Source organism: Pseudorasbora parva, chromosome 17, assembly GCF_024679245.1.
Source record: "Pseudorasbora parva isolate DD20220531a chromosome 17, ASM2467924v1, whole genome shotgun sequence".
NCBI classification, from domain to species: Eukaryota; Metazoa; Chordata; class Actinopteri; order Cypriniformes; family Gobionidae; genus Pseudorasbora; species Pseudorasbora parva.
Genome location: NC_090188.1, coordinates 3,432,840 through 3,456,056, shown reverse-complemented (window position 1 = coordinate 3,456,056; position 23,217 = coordinate 3,432,840). Strand labels below are relative to the sequence as shown.

The following is a 23,217-nucleotide window of genomic DNA, read 5'->3' as shown; positions in this document are numbered from 1 at the left end:
AGCGGGTTCACACACACCCACCTCCTCTCTCGTTTCATTCACTCCGGTTTAATGGTGCTGGTGTTACAGGGCCTGAGTTTAAGCACGGGGTGGCATAGATTGAGCAGGATTTTGAGCTCACACACTAGGGATGGCTCGATACCACAATTTTGGCTTCGGTATGGTACCACAATTTAATACCGAAGTAACGATATTAAAACAATACCACACTGTCGATATTGCCGCGGGTATATTGCATGAGAACGAGTAGAATTATGCAAGTTTTGAGTTTATAAAGTGGGAAATTACCACAAATGTTTATTAGTAAATGAATCAGCAAAGCTTATCACATCAAATCAGTCATTTGAAAACTTCCTTGTGAGAAATAATTTCAGCAAAAATCTCTCAAAATCAGCAAATTGCTTCTGGGTTCAAAAGACGTCGCACTACACTAAAGCGATCTGCATAATCCGATTCAACATTTCACGCTCGTCTCGGGATGGAGAACGGAAATCATTTGAACACGCAAGAGATTTTATAGCATTTCGTAATAACAGTTAGAGGAGATATGAGCTCATAACGACACACACACACACACACACAAACCTGTCACTTAGAGCTCGCACATTACACATTAAGTTTCCTTAAACAGTCAAATACACAGAATGATGTAAAAATGTCCGTCTTTAGTGAGTATTCACATAAACACAGGCGGTTGTGTCTAACGTGAATGTAGTGCAATAGTACGCGTGCAAATATAATGAGATCTAAATGTCATTGGTTGAAACGAACGCTGGAGATTGTGATATTCGATCTTATGTTAGGCTGTGTGTGTGCGTTGATCAGTGTTAAAGGGATCCCATGGTGTTGAGACTTGTATGGCTTAATATAACATAAATGATGTCTCTTACTGAATTATGTAGTAGAAAACCCATGAAAGATCTACGTTATTTTAAAAATCGATTTTATATTTGGACCATGGGCGGCGCCATTTTGTTTGCGTTCTAGGTTGATGACGTAGAGTGGTTGAACTCCTCAATCAGCTGGCATTACCCGTAGCTATTTTTACCACAACGCAACTCGAAAATTGTTTCAGAGTTAAACAAAACCAATGAATTCCTTTGTAATTATACTTAAAACACACTCAAACATACATGTGCACACAAACTCACCTACACAAGTCACAAACAGATCGGCGGGCGCGCACACGACAGGCTCTGTCTCAATCGAGATGTTGGGCTGCTCAGTCTCCACGACAGGGGCTGAATCTGAAATCGACCCTATACCCTTAAATAGGGCATTATTTGAAGGGACGGACATTTGTAGTGTTGTCCGACACCATAGTGGACATGTTCGAGTGCAGTCATTCAGTCTCACGTTCACCGCAATAACGAGTGTAAAGCCGATTTACAAACAGCTGTCCGACTTCACGCACTCAAACATACATGTGGACACAAACTCTCTCTCTCACACAGACTCACACACACCCCAACAGATCGGCGCGAACACAGCAACACACACACACACCAACAGATCGGCGCGAACACACACACAGCCCAACAGATCGGCGCGAACACACACACACACACGCACGCACTGCGCGCGCATACATAACCCTCAATCTATTCCCTGTGTATATCCTGTTCAACACATCCTGTTCCCCAGATAGACTGTTGATAGTAGATTAACTATAATGCCTAATGTGACCAGCAGAGGGAAATATCTAGGTAGGACGATGGGATAAAGTAACGTGAGGAAGAGAGGCAGGATGTTTTGGTGATGATGCATGCGATTGAGACAGAGCAGTCTGTCAGAGGTGTGTGTGTGCGCGCCCGCCGATCTGTTTGTGACTTGTGTAGGTGAGTTTGTGTGCACATGTATGTTTGAGTGTGTTTTAAGTACAATTACAAAGCAATTCATTTGTTTTGTTTAACTCTGAAACAATTTTCGAGTTGCGTTGTGGTAAAAATAGCAACGGGTAACGCCAGCTGATTGAGGAGTTCAACCACTCTACGTCATCAACCTAGAACGCAAACAAAATGGCGCCGCCCATGGTCCAAATATAAAATCGATTTTTTAAATAACGTAGATCTTTCATGGGTTTTCTACTACATAATTCAGTAAGAGACATCATTTATGTTATATTAAGCCATACAAGTCTCAACACCATGGGATCCCTTTAAAAAAACAAAAATGTCTAAATGAGATGGTTTGAATGATCACTGACCTGTCGATCTCTTCAGAAGTCTTAAAGTCAGGATAGTGACAGATGCTTCTTGGCTGGGTTTGATGGTTCTTCATCAGTTTTATAAGCAAAGTAATTACAAATTTCCCTTCTACTCCTCTCTTTATTAATTCGTTTTGGGCATCTTGAGTGAGATTCAACTGCTTTATCCATTTTGTTCGTCTATAGCCCTGTTTCCACCACAGGAACTTTACCCAGGAACCAGGAACTTTGGGTGGTACTCAGTGTGTTTAGACCGCAGGAACCAGGGTCTAAATGAAGTTCCGGGTAAATATTTCCCCCTCCAAACGGCCCTGCTCGCGAGGTAGTACTTTTTCAAAGTTCAGGAACTTTCGAGGGCGGGACTTGGGCGCTGAACATGCTGATTGGTTGAGCTGACGCAGCATTTTATTTCAACTCGGCATTTTTAAAAGTCTTTTGCGAGGTTCGGTCTACGTTCAGTAATAATCAGTCTTACACGCCGCGCTCATGTTGACATGATTTTTCTGAGGGGTTAACTTTTTATTTCGTAAGTTATGAAGATAATGTTGGAGTAATGACACAGCGTATATTGCCACAGGCAGTTTTTACTTTAACTGCGCCTGACAGAAGATTATTTTTTTCTCAGATGATTATTTAAACAAATAAATAGCTTATAATATAATACTGTATTAGTCCTGGTGGCCGCTAAGAGTTGCTATGGCTACAGTAAACACATTCAGCTGCTGGAGAAAACAGCGTTGACATTTTTGATGCGGCAGACAAACTGCTTATGTGACAAAATGATTGCGATTGAAAGTCATCACATGTAAACACCAGATCGGTTTAGATAACGTCTCATCTAAACAGTCCACTAAATCTTTCAATCGGTACACACAAAAATGAATACTGTCCGGGCTGTCATTTTTGGAAAAAAAAATCTAGTTCGAACGGAATTAAAATATCAAGCAATGCATTCGAATATATTGAATTATCTACAACGCCGTCATCTCCAGCAGCTGGAATGTGTTTACGGATGCCATAGCAACTCTCAACGGCCACCAGGACTTTACGGTTTTATAAAAGCTATTAATTTGTTGTAAAGTGTAATAATCATCTCAGAAAAAATAAATTCTAATGTCAGGCGCAGTTGAAGTAGTTAATGATTGTTTGCTTACATAGGCGTAGGGACAGTGTCATTATGCCAACATTATCTTCATAACGTCTTATGAAATAAAAAGTTTATCCCTCAGAAAAATGTAATTTCCTCTCTTGTCATGCTTGGTGCATGAGCACGACGTGTGCTCTTCAGTGGTGAAGGTGCGCTGTGTACATCACAAAAGGACGCACTCAAAAGTAATCCGGTCAGGTCATTTACATGGTGAAATGTTTCGTTTGATCGATTCATGAAAAGGTTTATCCACCCATCTCAAAACGATTAAAATTTCATTCAGTTTGGGCATTTTTATTACGATTGATCAGGTGTTTATATGGAGCATTTTTCTTCAGATTGGACTTTTAAACTGATTACAGTGCTCCATGTAAACGCACCGACAGTAAAAAAAAAAAAATTGCGCTACATCAGGGCTCTACATAACGCCCATTTTGGGCGCATTTACGCCTAAAAATTACTGCGTGCGACTGTGAAAAAATATTTAGGCGCACCGGTGCGAGTGACCCGATCGATTCTCATGAATGGATGTGTACAATCAGAATAAAAACTACAACACTGACTGAATCAACACTGAGAAACTGTTAGGCTATGTTTCCTACTGCAATCAACTGCTTTTCATGCCTTCAGTCAGCACTCAGCAGAAGAAGAGCAAAAACGTGTGCGACGGACTACACTTCAAACAACGATTGTTTACAACGATTGAAGTGAAACGTGTGACGAGTCTGACGACGCAGCCATGCGCACTTTACCAGACGCGTCGCGCTGTTTATCAGCCAAATCAAAATTAACTGGAAATACCACGTTTGGATTATCATAAACCCAGAAATTAGCGGATGCTTGGGGCATAAATGCCATCAAACAATAATGTATTAATAATACATTTAAAAAGCCCTTGAGTTAATCTTTATCACACATGCTGTTTAAAAAAAATACTAAATGTATATAATGAGCGAGTATATCATGAAGATTTTTTCCAAACCGGGTTTTTGTCTTATTCTGAATCACCGTAACGTTACACACAAAATAAATTTTTCCCGCTGCGGATTAGCACAATATCTGCGTGACTCACCACAAACAGAGAGAAGTAGATCCGGCTGCAATGTTCCCCCGCGAGACGCATGCGGTTCTGTTTATGAAGCGCCAGAGCGCCAAAAGTTACAGCTTGCTAGAGCTCCGAGTATTGGCATGATTGCATGTGTGATACTGATCTCGTACAACAATCTAATAGACAAGTTGATATTAAGTAACAACGTTTTAGCCACAACACTGTCTATTTGTGAAAATCAAAGCCTCACCGAGACTGATTCGCATCTCCAAGCGATTTGATTCAAATGAATCTTGTGTTTTGAACTATTGACTGAATGACTTGCCGCCACCTACTGGCGGTTTTTATTTTCATATTTATACTTTGCATGGACTTTTTTTATTTAAAATATTAAACTTTTAAAGTTTAATTTGTACATATTTCTAAATTCAAAAACTTATATGTAAAACATTCATACAACATTAACTCATGCATTAAATGCACAGGTGTTTGATAGTATGAAGTCCAGTTCTGCTTTTTGTGTGTATTTGTGCTGTACTCTCAGAAGTTAATGATAATATAATGTCAGAATTATGTTGAATTTAAGAAATTGACAGATGATGCATACATTTAATAAGATTAGAAAACATTGCTCTTATAATGGTAAAAATGACCCTGGACATTAAAGGACAAATATCGTCTTGTAATGGCAAAGTTATAATTGGAATGTGTTTGATGGATTAGAATGTGCTCCTACATTTTTGACTGTGCTCCTAAATTTTTTTAATTAGGAGCACAAGTGCTCCTCAAGAAAAAAGTTAGCGTAGAGCCCTGTACATGGCACTTTAAAAACCGGATAGTTTATTTATAGTTCGATTACGGATATTTCACGTCATCTTCGAATGCATATCGAAAAGTGACAGCCCTTGTCCGTCACTGGCTTGGAGGAACAGTCGCGTGCAGTCCTAGATCACCGGGCTAATCTGCCAAATCTTCTCGGAACTTTATCGCGGTCGAAACGCAGACAGCTGCAGTTCTGGGGGGGAGAAAAGTTCCTGTAAAAAAGTTCCTGGTACAAATTGTTCCGGGTAATTTTGGTGGAAACGGGGCTTATGTCGTCACATTTGCCGGTTGTTTCGGGTCAGTTTGGGTAGCGCGCTGCCATCTAGCGGTGAACTTCAGAACAGCAGCATAACGAAATGTGTGAAATCATGATATCGAACCGTTTGAAATAAAATATATACCGGTATTTTTCCAGTACCGGTACACCGCGCATCCCAATCACACACACACAAAGTTGTGAGTTACTGCTGGGCTGCATGACCAAAAATGTATATCACGGTATTTTTCTAAATTATACCGGTTTCGTGGTAGATGACGGTATGTTTTTTCTAATGCATGACCGGGTGTTAACACATTTTCTATTTATTGAGAGAGGAAATACTGCAGTAGATTGACTAGAATGCCCCTTTGTGACGAGTGAATATTGTAGAAAAACTCCACACTAGAGTTAATACAGGTTTGCAAAGCCCTACAAAATGATGCTGTGAGGAAACAACCAATAAAACACACTCATTACAGACACATGAATATTAAAATATGACCATGGAGAGAAAACAAAGAGTTGAGGGCACCTTAAGCTTTTCAGAAATCTAACCCTGTGTGACGACAAACCGCCAAAACGAGGGAGAAACGCGGAAGAACATTTAAAAGGTCTTTTCAATAATAATATGTTGAGTACATTTAAGAGCCCTACAGTCTCTGAACAAACCACACACGTCAGTTTAACACTTCTTTCTGTTGTATTTATACATGTTGGTGAATGCGAAATGGATCCATTATGGAGCAATAAACTAGCTAGTATACCTTAATGCATGCATTTTTAAACTTTGCTTTTTAAAAACACCACTCTATTTTAAATGACAAAAGTTTAAATAAGACAGCAAATGGCAAATATTGGTTTTGGTATCAGAATTAAATCAATACCTGCTTGTAAAAGCGAATGAGTATATCCTGCATCTGAGGCTAAATTACTAAATATTGAGAATGCAACAGCATGCATTATATTTTTTTAGGGATGCACGATATATGGGTCACCATATCACTATCGAGCTGATATATGTTTTTATTCATATATGTTTATATATTTTAATGTTAACATTATTGGCTGGATAAGAAAACTGTGCCGATATATTAGAGCGATAAATAATGGATTATTTCCTTTAGCTGATATGCTTCAGATGTTCAACATGATGGTTTTGAATAGCTTGAAATATGATTGGAATCACTTCAAAAAGGAAAATACAGTTCAGTTCAAAATGAGCGCTGTCATATCGGCTACATAAAGTTATAATAAGAACATCATAATTGTGTGTTAGGACATGGATTTTAATGGGGAGACTTTTCTTTTTGTAATCAGGCTCTCAAAATCGGCCAATATATGGTTATCGCCTTTCAAATATAAAAGTAATGTTAATTTCTTAGTTACTGTTTAATAACTTTAAAATCAAAATAACTTTTTTAATGGACCTAAGATAAAACTAACAATGATCAGTATTTCTTAACTAACATTACCAAAAACATTATACTTTCTGTACCAAATGTAGCTATTGCTCAATCTTAGTTAATGCATTAAATAATGAGACCTTATTGTAATTTGTTACCTGTTGTTCTTTATAGCCTAATTCTTTTGCGCTTTAATCTGTTTGAAAAATTAACTTTTACAGCTCCGGAAAAAAATAAGAGACCACTTAAAATTGATTTCTCTTAATTTTTTCCAGAGCTGTATATATTTTTGGTGCATTATTGTATTTAAACATTCAGTTATTTTTGTTATTACAAAAATAGTTCTTAAAGCTGTTATACTATGGCAACACTTTTTTTGGAACTTATTTCAATATCGTGATAAAGTTGTATACCGTGATAAAAGCTTGATATCGGCAATTGATATCGGCACATGCCTACAACCAATTGAGGCACAGGTTGACTTATGTGTGTGGACAAATAGGACGGTTTTAGATCAGCCGTTTCTGTGAAAGATTCATGCGCAGTTCATCGATCTTTCCACACAGGCACTCAAACGTATGCATATATTCAATCAAAATTTGATTCAAAATCTAGAATCGGGTTTTAATCGAATCATGACCCCAATAATCAATTTTAAATCAAATTGTGAGATTCCAAAAGACTCCCACTCTTAGTAAACAGGCCCTTAAATTCAGAAGATTATCAGTCTTCTCCTTGACAGAGCATGCTTTCATTTCAACATTGCTTTCGCCATCCACTGGACTATTCTCTTCCCCTACTGCCCCTTGTTATTTAACCTAGTTTAGTCTATAGACCCTTTTACTGTTTGTTTACAATCATGACGTAGCAACGTATGCGCGCGCATTTTGGCAACAAACAGTGGCGAGAATCAGCAGCATGTCAAGCTACGTGAGCGGATTAAGCAACACAAACCGAGAAAGTTATTTTAAAAAGTTGACTTTATCAAATGGTATTCGGCTACCAGATCCGTGTACTATAGTGGAGTGGATAGAAGACGTTAGCAGATGGCCAGATATAACTTAGTAATCGGATACGTATTTAGTCGAGAAACCGAGCGTGTACACCCGAGACAAGCATATAAATCACTGGATGCTTATGAATACGTTGTCTGTGGGCATGTACAGAATGTCCAATACAATTTTCGACATTTATTCTTAATCTTCACACCGACATACATTTATCCTTTTCCTTACATTTTATGTTGACACACTTCTGTTTAAAGTTTAATTTTGTAATGCTACAGTACTTTAATAGCAACTATGTTGCTTGCATACATTTCTCAGATGGTTATTTTGCAATTAAACTATTAATAAAATCATTACAAATGAAATTGATAAGTAGTGTGATTATTGATATGATAATCTGGGGATAGGGGGTACATTATACACACCAGTGGCCACCAATGTTGGGAGGTTTATTATAAATAATTAAGTTTCAAGTGCAGTAAATGTTTTACAAATGATTTTTTTTATGCAAGCATTTTTATGTCCTCGTTCCAATCAATGCATTTAATCGCCTGCAGCCACAGGTACCGCCGGTTCTTCTGAAACGGCCGTGATCCTGTCGGAATCCTTTAAAACTTAAGCCCATTGGTGGAATAGCGATTAGTGCAACCAAAAACGCAACAGCTAGACATTTTGATGCTGGGAAACCGTTTTGATAAACTTTCGGAGTCGTTCACATGTTAGAACCACTAGGGAACAACACCACTTCCGTTGCCAAAATGCGCGTGCAACTCTTTGATCACGTGGGCTGTAAAAGGGTCTATATGATATACATTAAGTGCTCACTTTACATTTACAGGTAACGATTTGGTCGCTAGTCACCATGGAAACAAAAGCAAAGCATAAATGTCGACTGGTATTAAATTTCATACAATGATGAATTTATAGATAGAAATAGACCAAGAGAAAACCAGGAAGCAACGCTTTTATGTTTTCTGTACCGAGCACAAGAAGTTAAATGAAATATTTAACGGTGTGTGTTACTAGAGTGAAGATAAATACCAGAGAGCAGCACATTTAAGGGAACATGCTTGCACTTTTTAATCATGCAAAATTCAGCATTAAAATAGATTAAGTGCAACACAAAGGAGAGATTCTTGTAAAAAAAAAACACAGATCCACACTAAATAATAATGCATTACCAAAACAAACTAATACTAACGCTTTACTGTAAAAACAGGCAATGAGCATCTTATAAACCCCAGGAAATCCAATTTCAAGCTTGCAGCATTCATCAAAAGTCAAACTTAGCATTCATTTACGCATTTGTCTTCCACCTACATTAAAAAGAACCGAGAATACCAATGACTTATACACTTGCAAACACAAAACTGTCCAGGTCAATGAGCATCTCGCCCAATACAAACTACAACCAAATGACAAAAGCAAGTGGAAACCCAAGTGTTCATGCTGTGATGTAAACCAATGTCTATAAACAACTCAATTCATCTGACCATTTCCTCTTCATACAGTGGCTGTAAAGATCAGGCTCATTACCTTCATCTCCGTCCACGGTGACGGTGATCCTCTTGAGTGAACTCACTTTCAGGTCTTCAGCTGAAAGACAAGGAAACATATTCATAATGAGAACGAGAGAGGATGAGAACAGAGAATTGCAATGCAGTTTGTGTGCATTGCCTGCATTTACACTGCAGGTCATGATGCCCTATTCCAATTTGTTATGACTATGTAGGGCTGGACAATAATTCAATATCAATATATATCGCGATATAATTTTTTTCAATAACGGTGATATGATTTTTAAACACATTTCCGATATTTCGATAAATATATTACAGCATTCCTCACTGACTGATGTTCAGGGCGCAGCCGTCAGAAAGAGCAGAACATGATTGGCTACTTGCGCGATGACGTACACCACAGAAACACAGTCAGTGCTCAGCAGTAGTAGGCTGATAGATCCAACGCGGCAAGTTTTAGCTACAAAAAGAGTTTCCCTGACCGCAACACAAATGTGACTGAACGAACTTCCACAAGTAAGGAGAAAGAAATAGTTGATAAGAGAAGAAAGACTAACGTTAATTCAGTGGGGTGGAAGTGGTTCGGCGTGTCCCCTGCGTTTTTAATAAAGTGTATTTTCATCCCCCGCACTTTTACTGGGTCTCACCGGTCCTAGTCGACCCGCTCCGAGCGGGATTCCAAACGGCGTTACCTGGAGCGAGGGCGGGCAAGTTAACAGGGACGCTAAAGACCGCTTTCTCTAACCTCGGTTGATTGCGCGCTTCTTGAGGTCACGGGCAAGTGTAGCCTATACATAGAAACCAACGTGAATACATCAAGATTTAATTTCAGAGACAAAAAATTATCTATGCATGACCTGTCATTTTATTCGTATCTAAATATGAGGAGGGCGCTCTCACAGAAAGTCCAAAAGCGGATTCTCAGAACTAACGTTACTGTCACGCTGGAGCTGCAGCTGAAGGACGTTACATATACATACAAATCGTTATGAGCTGAAAGGTGACGACGACAGTCAGACGATTGCGACAATATATGAAAGCAATGAAGGAGCATCATGAGCAACAAAACAGTTTTCAACACTGATAATAATCATAAATGTTTGTTGAGCATCAAATCCTAATATGAGAATGATGAGTGACACTGAAGACTGGAGTAATGATGATAAATTCAGCTTTGATCACAGAAATAAATGACACTTTACTATATATTCACGTAGTGAACAGATGATGTAGATCAGAATAATATTTCACTGTATTACGTTGTTTACTGCATTTTTAATTAAATAACTGCAGCATTAAATATATGCTATAGTTTTGCATAAATGGAAAATAGAGCGCTATGAATTGTTCTTCACTGAAATTTAAAACTTAAAAGAAAATGCTCAATAAACTGCGTCTGCGGCATAGGAGCGCTGTACGCTGTGAAGCAGATCCACCATCTGAAGCAGATCCATCCGCTATATTCTGAGTCAGGCTGAATCCTGGCTGAAGCACTTTTGTTTAATCTATATTAAGAATAATATAATCAGCCTATATTATAGTTTAAACTTAAAGATATTAATATTAATAAAGTGAGAGTCTTATGTTTATTTAATGTTGATTTCACATTTCTTTTTCATATAAAGGCTAAATACAAATAAAAGGTGAACATTAATTTATTTGTACTGGTTTTATTTCTAAAATATTATATTTTATAGGAGGACTATTCATAGACTTGGCCAATACATTTTTCAGAAGTTTATAGGTACAGACATCCTTTGTGGCAGTTCTTAGTAGTTTTTTGTAAAGCTTTTATATAGTTCATATCGATATCGGAATTATATCGTATCGACCGAAATTAAGAAAAATATCGTGATATGAATTTTGGCCATATCGTCCAGCCCTATGACTATGTCCAATTTTTTTGACAACCAGCTTACATCTTCTATTAAAAGTGACCTATATTTGGTATCTGCATTTATACACTATAACAAACTGACCTGAAAAAGCTTAGGCTGAAGAGAATGTAAAAACAGTGCAATTTGCAATGGACAGCAATAAATGATAAAACAAGCTCGTGCTTCCGGTCAGCAAAACATTGTGTTGAGCATTCGTCCTCTATTGCGCCATTGAAAAGAGTGTGTGATCGTGGTTGGTGTCCACTAGGGCTGTCAACGAATATTCTAAATCCGAATATATATTCGAATAGTTTTAAAAAAACGAATTTCGAAGGTGAAAATTAATATTCAAATAAATAAAAAAACAATTTAAAAAAACGCCCACGGTATTAAAGGCGTGGCTGTCAGCTTTGCTCGTTGGGTCCAGGGACAGGTCACAGGAGTCGCTGCTGAAAGTTGACTCGTCTTGCATTGAAGAAAGTGCAGAGCCCAACTCGACCGCAGCAGAGAAAGCGATTTAAACCCTCCAAAATCTAAAGCCATCAATCAATCAACTTTATTTATTTAGCGCTTGTACAATCACGATTGTGTCAAAGCAGCTTCACAGTGTCAAACAGGATAATATTGCGACAAAACCAGACTCGGCTGCACAGTCGCCCCGGAGAAAACGGCGATGCCATCAGCCCACTCCAATTTATCATATAGCGACAATCTTGGCAGATTTGTATTACAGTTTATAGAATTAATTAAAACCTAATTCATAAATGTTATTTGTATAATTAGTTGAATACCTTTGATCATAATTTTAGTGTCCCCAACTGAGCAAGCCAAGCCATGTCTGGAAGTACTTTAGATTTTGGTCGGTAGGAGGTAAAATTGTTGAACCACGATATAAAGTTATATGCAAGCTATGCAAGATACAGTTAGCATACCATTCCTCATTTTATTTAACGTTAAACAGAAACATTACTAAAGAGTACGGCTACTGTACTGACTGAAGAGATATTGCATGAATAAAGGATAAATGCACCGCTTTCACTGGTGTGATTATTTACTGTTTCATGTCAAGGAAAAGCTTCATGTTTAGCCCAGCACAGCTCGCTCGAAGCGCTCAATATGCTATAAAACTTCAATTAATATTAATAATATTTGTTTCAATCACTGAATGAAGCCTGAGAGGGGGGGGGGGGGGAGGTCTGCGCTCTTGGCCATTAGTTAATTTACTTGTTTTTTGTGTAAGTAATACGTTATTAAAGGGTCATGAAACCCCAAAACACTTTTTTTGAGATGTAAACAGATATGTATAGGCTGCACTTTATTGAAAACACTAAGGGTACTCATTAATGGTATTCATATGTGAAAATAGTTATTTTTGCATTTTTCAGAGCGATTTCTGTCTTCCGGTTTGAAAAGCTTAGTCGGAGCAACGTCACAAATGCTGACGTCGGCGCGGCCTTTTCGGCCCAAGTATGGGCTGCTGGGCACATGCTGACGTCGACCGCTCCGAGCGATTCTCAATATATATTCATGACATAAAGCTCATTCAGTCCAATCCCTGCGCTGTAGTATGCATACAAGATAATATAGTTAATATGCATGAGACAGTCACTTCTGTCAGGCTCGTCTTCCATCATTATTGTAGAGATATGGTGGGGAAGTTTTGGAAGCAGCGTGCGGAAAAGTCACGGAGGAAAGCTAGGCGTTCTGCTGATACGAAATAACATAAAGGGCGCCGAGCGAGCTGTAACCGGCGCCGTCTGTGGAAGCCTTTGCTACAAAGGCTCGGTAAAGTCAAATTAACTTGAGCAATCGCACGCCAAACCTGCAAGCGTTGACTATCTACTTTTTGTCAGGAGTGCAAAATAACCAATCTGTAATCTGTAGGATAATCAACAAAAGCCACGTCTTCTCCGTTTTATTTGTGGTCACAGCCATGCATTAAACCGCATGTGTTCGGGCTCTTAGTGAAACAGTGTGCTGCATATTTGGACAAATATAGATTTAGCTGCCGAGTGATAGACAGCGCGGATCGTCACGGCAACCCAGCGCGCATCGCTCTGTGCTTCAGATGCGCGGTCGAGACTATGAAGCCTCAAACCCCTTCGCTTTTACCCCGATCTAGAATTACACATCTCTGTCACATCGCATGTTGGGTGGTTCACGTTCTCTTATCACGTCGGCGCGTTGTTCATCTTGCCAAACAGCGTGCATATTTGGACAAATATAGTTTTATCACGTTTGCAAAATATTTCGTCATGCAGAATAACATTTATTTTCATTTCTCACTGAATTATGCTGGTTTGAACTTTGAAGAGCTGAATGATTTGCGATCTCTGCTGCACGCCACTCATAGCTCTCTCATTCGCTGTACTCATCGCTCATTTAATCTCACTGTGGTAAACAATGCCAACGTGAACCAAGAACATGTCTCAGAACCGCTGTAACTGCTGCTGTTGGTATCGCTAATCTTAATGCACCTACTGACACTCCCCTATTTATGCAAACATTCCCTCTTTCCACACAATACCATCCCACCTTTTCACAGTCGACCACTCCCCTTTTAACAAGCCTTTTCAAATCAAAGGTGTGAAAAAACACCGCTGCAGCAGGGGGGTTTCATGACCCTTTAAATATGTATAAACTTAAATAGATTACCTATACAAGAAGTTATGTCTCTTTTATTAATTTGTCCTATTATTGACGTAATGCGCGTCATGGACAAAATGAGCAACCAGATGTTCAAATAGTTTGAATATTTTTGTTTGTTTTAGAGGGAATATTCGAATGTCATTTTTTAGCAATTTTGACAGCCCTAGTGTCCACCTGCCGCTACCGCCACTTTTTCAATAAAGAAAGGGAAATATCTCTGCTTACATGGCAGACTATCTGAATCCATGTGCTTTTTTCTTGCTTACACATTTGTGGGGTGTATCCGATCAATGCCACACAAGAGGGGAAAATAATCTAAATTGGGAAACTTGAGCCATGTAATGTAAATGCGGCCAATTTATGTCTGGTGGACCAGTGCATCTCTAAGGACAGTCATAGAAATCTCCTGATGTGTGACCAGCTGGCGGCCTTCGAGTTGTTAGAAAGTAAAGCAATACTATTTTATCCATCATAGGCTTTTTGATGCTGAGAAATGTGAATAACTTTAGATCTACACAGAAACACCAATGCACAACATTATCCCAGAATGTGCTCTAAATTGTACAAAAGTGAAAACAAATGGTTCAGATTTGTTACACAAAATATTTGCACGTTTTAACATAAAACCTGAGATGGTAATCAAATGGTTAGTCCAATAACCATTGATGAAAACACTTAACGTCAGGTTATTTCACAGGGCCTGTCACTGAAATCAGTACTGATAAAAGTCCCAAATAAATGACTAATAGTAATGCAACCAGTTGATTGCAGCTTCATGTTTGTATTTTTGCAATGAAAGCAAACTGTGCTTCAGAGTGTGTTGTTAGTCGCGCGGCACACACGCCTGCAGCTGGAGATAGACTTCACGCCGGTGGTCGAGACCATCAATGCTGTGTTTTTTATATGCGTTTTTAACACACTATTATTCAAGCCTCGGAATCTAATATACATTTGAGATTAACATTTACGTTTTCAGAAGTAGTGCACAGACAATATAGACCAACAAGAAACTAGCAAGTCTACCGTGCGGTGGGGTGGGCGATATAGCCTCAAGATTATATCACAATATTTCAAGAATATTTGCGTTAACGATATTTTTGACAGTATAGAAAAAAAATATATGGAGCAAAGTTTTATTGGTGACTGCTAGGGATGTCCCGATCAGGTTTTTTTGCCTTTGAGTCCGAGTCATTTGATTTTGAGTATCTGCCGATACCGAGTCCCGATCCGATACTTCTATAATACATTTAAAAAAAATAAAGAAGAGCGAAAAAACGAACCAGGATGTTCCTTATTTTTTATTTTATTCATCTTATTTTAACACTCAACAACTCTAACAAACAGAGCACTTCTGTGAGGTAGCTTGAACAATCAAGTAATAAATAACAAATTCTTCACTTTTGGATTTTAGTGCAACAGTAAATATAAAAAGAGCAGGAAGTACAATGGCGATATCAAAAGCACACCCATATTCTCACAGATGCAGAACAATTAATAAAGTTGGTGTGAAATAAACAGTTATGGAAATTAAATTAAATAATCTGCTCCCAAAAATCCCGAAAAAAGTCTGTTAGTGCCTGAGTGACAACTTCAGTCAGAGAAGCTGTCGATCTCAGCTGTCAATCATGACATCACACAGCCATTTTTATAGCATCAAATAACTAACTAAAACTAAAAAAAAATAAAAAACGAACACTTGAAATGAAATCATCGTGACGATAACTGCCTACAATGACAAACTAACTTTGGGGAAAAAATATTTTAAATGTAATTTGACTGAAGTGTAATTAACAATGCTTTTCAGGTTTTTATAGGTCTAACATTAGTTTTTAGGTAGAGAAATTGAATAAAGTAGGCTAATCAAATGTAAAATAGCTGCATATTTAACTGTTTAAATTAAAGACTAATCCTTACAAAAGCTATTCAATCAAGAGCAGTGAGTGATTCCTTATCTTTTGTTTGACATTAAACAGACAGCAGTAAAGGCTACTGCCCCTTTAAGACCTAATGGAAGGCTCTGCGTCGTCTTTCTCGACTGTATAAAGTCCTCTTAAGGCATATTCAGACTATGTCTGCTTGGATACTCATCAAGATGGACATGTTGACATACTTCTTGTGTGAGTTGGTCCGTTTAAGCGCAAGACTTGAAAGAGAACTCAATATTTGCGCGCTGTGAGACGAGTGCGCGCTTTCGGATGATGCACAGAGACAGATCAGCGCGCGCGGTCTCATTCGCGTCTTCTCTACACACGGGTGATGATGGTGAAAATGACTGCTCATGTTCAATGACAATACGGCAGCACTCGCATGAATTGAACAAAGTTTACACAGATAGACCGTTTTGCCCACGTTTTTCTTTTATTAGCGCTGTTGTAATGAATCACTGAGGAGCCAGCACTAGTATCCATCTACAGAAATATACATAAAGCATTATTTTCAAGTTAGATAACAACCCATATTAATATAATATAATGCGTCATCAGATGTGAGATGAACCGCGGTGCAAGTGCGAACCTTTTAAACGGCACCCCTGCTCACCTCACCCCATAATATATCCGAGTCCTGATCGGGATGTAACGTCCGATTCCGATCGAGTCTGAAATCACGTGATCGGGCCCGATTTCCGATCACTTGATCGGATTGGGACATCCCTAGTGACTGCAGCTGGTAAGTAGTAGCATTTATTAGTGCAAACAAAATTAAGGGCATTGTGCATCCTTTTCCAATGAGCTACTGTCATTGAGAGAATTTTTAATTTGAAATGTAAATCTATAACATTTTACATAACATTTTAGTTTAGCAAAAGCTAAAGTAATTTATGCCATGGTCTGTGTGAATATTCAATTCGGATTTGCTGGAAGGTGTGCAATAAAATTGTTTAATGCACAGGTAGTTCCAAGTCAGATGAATGATCATTCTATATTAATGCACTGTTTTCATTATGAAGAGCACACACACACACATAGTTGCCAGAGTCGCGGTTTTCCCGCACAATTGGGCTATTTTAAAAAAGGAGTTGCGGGAAAAATTACGGAGTTGCGGTTTTTTGGGCTACAATTAAAAAGTACAGCAGCCGCGAAACAATATAAAAGAGCCAAAGAAAAAATTAAATGGAACGGTTTATTAGTGGTTATTGATCCCCGGGAACGAATTCACATGGCAACAACCGCTGCACGTGAGTAGACACGTCACTTGTGCATTTCACAAATCAAGCATCATCACGACACATGAGTTATGCCTTTGGTGGTTGAAGCATCGGTTCGGTTGTCCGTGGATGAACAAGCAGCACTATAAAATGTCAGGTAAATGGAGAAAACCATCACCACAGATGCTTTCTCTCTTTACTGCTGAAATCTATTCAGCACCACATGAGAAGGGTGGGGAAGAGACTAGCATATGTCTAAATGAAGACAGCCCTGAGATTGTAAACTGTACACACACACACACACACACACACACACAATTTTGGAATCGACTATTTTGATTGTTTTTGAAACTTCAACAAAGCTGCATTTATTTTATTAAAAATAAAAAAGTAATGTTGACTGTAATATTGTGAAATATTATTAAAATATAAAGAAACTGTTTTCTATTTGAATATAGTAGAGTGTAATTTATTCTGTGATTTAAAGCTGTGTTTTCAGCATCATTACTCCAGTCTTCAGTGTCACATGATCCTTCAGAAATCATTATAAAATAATTATTTCCTCCTCAACAAACATATGGTTATTATCAATGTTAAAACACTTTTAGGATTATTAATAGAAAGTAAAAAACAAAAACAAAACAGTATTCATCTGAAATAGAAAACTTTAGTAACATTGTCCTACCGGGGGTAGGGGGTGGGTAAACAAAGAGAGGAATACATTTATTCAGCAAGGATGCCTTTAAAATTAATTAAGTGACGGTATAGACATTTATAAAGTTGAAAAAGCTTTATATTTCAGATAAATGCTGTTCTTTTGAACTTTCTATTAATTAAATAATCCTGAAAAAAAACTGTTCAACATTGATAATAATAAATAATTCTTGAGGAGCAACTCATCATATTACAATGATTTCTGAAGGATCGTGTGACACTGAAGACTGGAATAATTCAGCTGAAAATTCAGTTTTGAATCACATAAATAAATTGCATTTTAGATTATATTAAAACAAGTTATTTTTAATAGTTATTTATTTTATGTACAAATATTTCACAATAATACTGTTAAGCTGTATTTTTGATCAAATAAATGCAGCCTTGGTGAGCAGAAGAGACTTTTTTTTTTTAAAAACAATACATTTTATATTAATTTTATATATGAGTTTATTTGTGGGCCCTTTATGGGAATCCAGTGGTTGTCTAATCTGATTGGACACTGAAAAATTGGGCTAGTTTTCATTCCATTTGGGCGGGTTTTGAGTTGTCATTGGGCTAGAAATATTTCTGGGACCTGGCAACCCTGCACACACACACACACACGTACGCATCACTCATATACAGAGAGCGGAGATCGCGCTGCAGATTCAGGAGCACGGAAACTTGTTATCAACGCTGCCCCACGACTTTCAGCAATAAAATAGCTTCACCACTGGATCACTACATTGTTTTTCTCAGCAATGATGGGGTTACATTGCTATTTTTAATTAATAAACGCACATCTTCGTTGTTAACAGAGACGCTGAACAGACGCAGTCACGAATGTACGACACTCTCTCTCTCTCTCTCTCTCTCTCTCTCTCTCTCTCTCTCTCTCTCTCTCAAATAAATTCTATAATCCATTCATTCAAATAAACATATTACTTTATACACTACTTCATCTTTGACTCAAAGCAGGCAGAATGCTAACTAGCTGTAACCGACGAAAATAACCGTCAATGTTACCCTTCCGGTCAAATATTGCGCTGCAAACATCAATAACAGTTTTCAGTTGTCAATGTTTTGTCAGTTGTCAAGAACGCTGACCTCATGTAACAAAGTAGCTCCTTTTTAGGTACTAAATCATCATCGGAGGCTGACGTGTTGCTCTCAGACAGGTGTTGTTGTGAGCGCTAGGGAAAGTAAATGCGCCATACGCTGTCGCGTCGCTATAACATTGATAACGCCGTATGACATTTTTTTATCATGTAAAAATGTATACCGGTATAATTGTGGACAATATGATATGGCACACCCCTACCGTGCGGCATTATAATTTCAAATCAATTACAACCCAATTAGTTGATACTATAAGAATCATAGCAATATTGGTACTTTGATTTGAGATGACGAATAAGCTTAGTCTAGTCAGGGCCCAATTTTGATCGCATTTATGCCTGAAAATTACTGTGTGCGACTGTGAAAAAATATTTAGGCGCACCGGTGCGAGTGACCCGATCGATTCTCATGAATGGATGTGAAATACAATCGGAATAAAAACTACAACTCCCAAAGTGCATCAACACTGAGAAACTGTTACGCTACGTTTCCTACTGCAATCAAATGCTTTTCATGCCTTCAGTCAGCAGACTAAGTCCAAAAACGTGTGCGACAGACGGACTACACTTCAGACAACGATAGTTCACAAGGGGAAACGGGTGTGACGACGCAGCCATGCACATTATAGCTACCAAATTAATAAATTCTTTGATTTTACTCGCCATTTCAGTTCGGCTCATCGGATGAGCGGCGTACACGTATTTGGCGTACCTTAAACTCGATCTTTTAATAATAATAATTAGGGGTGTAAGAAAATATCGATACACGTGAATATCGCGATATTATGTTTGGCGATATTGTATCGATCCTCAAAAACGCTGTATCGATATTTATATATTTATTTATTTACATCCAAGATCCGTGGCTTTGTGTTCGGTTTAAACCACAGACTGTATAACACCCAACCGCTAGATGGCAGTGTTATCTCAGAACGTATAACGGACGCGGACCCGGAGAAGCGCATGGTAAAAGTGCGCATCACTAGTGTTTACATTAGCAAACCCAGCTCTCAAGACGATAGAATTATTCCGCTCCTGCAGTATACAGAGCTGAAGTGTGGACTCATTTTGGCTTCAGCTAAAAAGAAGCCACTTAGGAAATCGACAAGAATCATTTTGTTTACAAAATAGACCAAGTTATAATCTAATACTCGGGAAACACATTGAAACAGAGAGCTCGCTTAACATCCTGACGTCACCCGCGCTGCTGAGAAGTGTTTCGATAGAATGTCCTGCACGCTTTCCTCTCAGTAACAAAATAAACACATGCCAAAACTGACAGCGGTGGCAGGAGAATGAAAGATCATAGCGATGTGGATATGGATGCACCAGCTCTGCAGTTCAGTAACGTTACTTGAAATAGCACTTTATACAATAGACTGCTTTATAGAAAACAGCTTTAGGGTCCGATCACACAGAACGCGTTTTTCAGGTTCGAAAACGCGAGGCGCACTGCACTCCCTTATTTGGTCGGCGTTTTTTCATTCAAAAATGAGCAGTGCGCTTTAATGTTTCAAGGCAACCCCTGAATCACCTGTACTGTCAGTCAAATCAATGTAACGGTCAACACAACGGAAGGCCCGCCTCTTCTTTCATTCGTTTGGACAACAGAACATAAGCGTGATGATGTTGCGCGCTTTTCCGCTCAGAGTTGACTTTTTTTTTCAACTTCATGCGCTCGGAGCGCTCCTTCAGAAACGCGAGGCGCCCAGGGCGCATAGGCAGCGCGCATAACGCTCTCTGCCAACCGAAATCCATTCAAAAAAGGCGCCCCTCGTTGCAAAAACGCGTTCTGTGTGATCGGGGCTACTGTGTTAAATATAAAACAAACAGTCATTCAGTCATGAACTGGACTGCACTTCCTGGTGTTAAATAGCCACTGCTATACTGTGAACCTTTATAACATATACACATAAAGAACCCTGCAGTCACTTTACATTTCCCTTAACTTAGATTGCACATTGCATATGATTAGTGATATAAATTATAGGCTGTATTAATTAAATAAAATACTTTGTCTTGTGTTTTAGGCTTATGGTTGTGTTCTTTATTCTTTTAAATTATAAAAAACAAAAACACACAAAAAGAAATATCGCAATATATTGCCTCTCTTACAATATTGTAATATATTGCAATATATCGTATCGTAACCCATGTATCGTGATACGTATTGTATCGCCAGATTCTTGGCAATACACAGCCCTAATAATAATTACCATTATCTATTATCATTATTTATTTATTTTTAGAGAAAGACTGAATGACCAACGATCATAAGTCCTAAGTTCAGTTTAAATGACAAATATGCATTTATACATGTTTATTAAGTTTTAATTAATAATCATCATTATTATTATGGAGGAAATATTAAAGATTAACTTGTACATGTGTTTAGCTTCAGAAATTGATTGGAATAGACTATACAATAAATATTAAACAGGCCTCTGTTACTTACTGTATAGTATATTGCACTATATCGTTTTTAAAGTCAAAGTTTTGCCATGCATCATCATTTTGGAAACAAAGCAGTCAGCATTATTTGTCTGAATAAGTTAAGATGTGTGTATTTTATTTATGATTGAGCAACATCTATTAAACACTCTTAGAATGCAAATGTATGCTGTTTTCAGTTTCCATACGAGTTAAGTGTTATATGGTATGTTGTTGAATTTATTATTAATTTAACCATGGTTTACATCATTAACTGCTTTAAAACGCTGAAATCATTGTTGAAACATTTGCAGTTAGCCTACAGTATGAATAAAAACAATACTGCAACACAACAAACACACAAACACAACAGTACAAGCACATTTCAGATTACAAGGCATAAATCTTTATTCTGATTTCAGAATGCATACTTTGACATTTGTAATATATATATATACGCTGAAGTGTCTCATCCGTCAGCTGATCTGATCATGTTCACTAATAAATATGAACATAACTTTTTAATAGCAGGGGAAATTCCCGACTTTAAACGAATAACAATTTACATGTTTAGGACGTTTGTGCTGTAAGAATATGCTTAGGCAATGTTTATCAGTAAAATCATATAATTTCCTTTTAATTTATTAGAATGCATTAATTTACTAGGGAATACAAATATGGCGGCTTCAATTTTTAATCCACAATCCGGTTGTCTATATAGATCAGTGGGTTAAATACATAAAGTATATTTGTGTAATTTAATATATTTAATTATTGCAGGTTTTAGTAATATTCTGACTTTGCATTTCACGTTTTTTATTCTTTTTGAGGAATACTAAATCAGTTTTTCTGCAAGTGAGATGAGTAAATGCATGCTCACATTTAGTCTAAAACTACAATAACCATCACATTTACACACAACGCCTATGTACTTACGATTTAACTCAACATTGGGACAAGAGAGCTGTCAGTCAATAAACGGGAAAACAAAGTAACTTGCTTTACTTATTAAAAAAAATAACTCCGATATTTCATTGTACGTTTAAAAGTAATGCGTTACTTTACTAATTATTTGAAAGAAGTAATCTGATTACGTAACTCGCGTTACTTGTAATGAGTTACCCCAACACTTGTTTTTAATGAATTAACCCAACCCCCATCACTTCAACACCGCCCCCCACAGACATGCCAGCAATGTCAGCACAAAATGATTGACGGACAAAGCACGTTTCTGATTGGCTAAGGCAAGGACGGACCGCTCCCCTGACTCTTTTTGCCGTTTACAGAGCCTGTGGCTGTCACAGAGACAGTTGTGATTTGTAAAGACACCAATTTCAGTGATAACTGTCAGGAAATAGGTGCATTTCATTTGTGGTAGTTGCTTACAGCCCCCACTGTTTCAGCCGTTTATATAATGATGACCACAATTTTACCCCAGAAGCGCTTCAACTCTTTGCTCAGAACGGAGTTGAGGAGTCAGTCCGCATTACAATCGAGTAAAACAACTAGAGTTAAACTACTAGAGAAAGTGAGGTAGCGTTTGTTAAACTACACTAGTCCGCGCGCAAGGGTTCGCGTAATGTCGACTGCGCTACAGCATTATGACGCCATTTCTGTGCCACACAACTGCAGTCGCTTGACATCGACATTCTTATCATTGCGACGTTCAGCGCTGATTTGAATGTACAAAGGAACGAAATCTGTCGCCCCCACTCTTTAATGCTGTAAGCCATGTTGACTTCATGAAGTGGGACGACAGCGACATTTGCTATTTCGAATAAAGCCAAACAGCCCAATGGAGAAACACACGCAAACTAGACGGTTAAATCACAAAGAACTGACACGAGACCAGCTTTCGTTGTTTAAATGGAGGCGACAAGAGCTCGGCTA

At 38.0% G+C, this 23,217-nt stretch overlaps 1 protein-coding gene across 3 annotated transcripts in view; it reads right to left on the bottom strand.

Moving 5' to 3' along the window:
- arid4b (AT-rich interaction domain 4B) overlaps positions 1-23,217 on the bottom strand; it is a 151,363-nt gene that overhangs the window by 126,784 nt on the left and 1,362 nt on the right. For all 3 annotated transcript variants that reach the window (XM_067420933.1, XM_067420934.1, XM_067420935.1), the window contains exon 2: positions 9,429-9,488. In XM_067420933.1, the coding sequence (XP_067277034.1) occupies positions 9,429-9,434 (6 nt within the window). In that variant the 5' untranslated portion in view covers positions 9,435-9,488. The remainder of the gene's footprint in view (positions 1-9,428; positions 9,489-23,217) is intronic.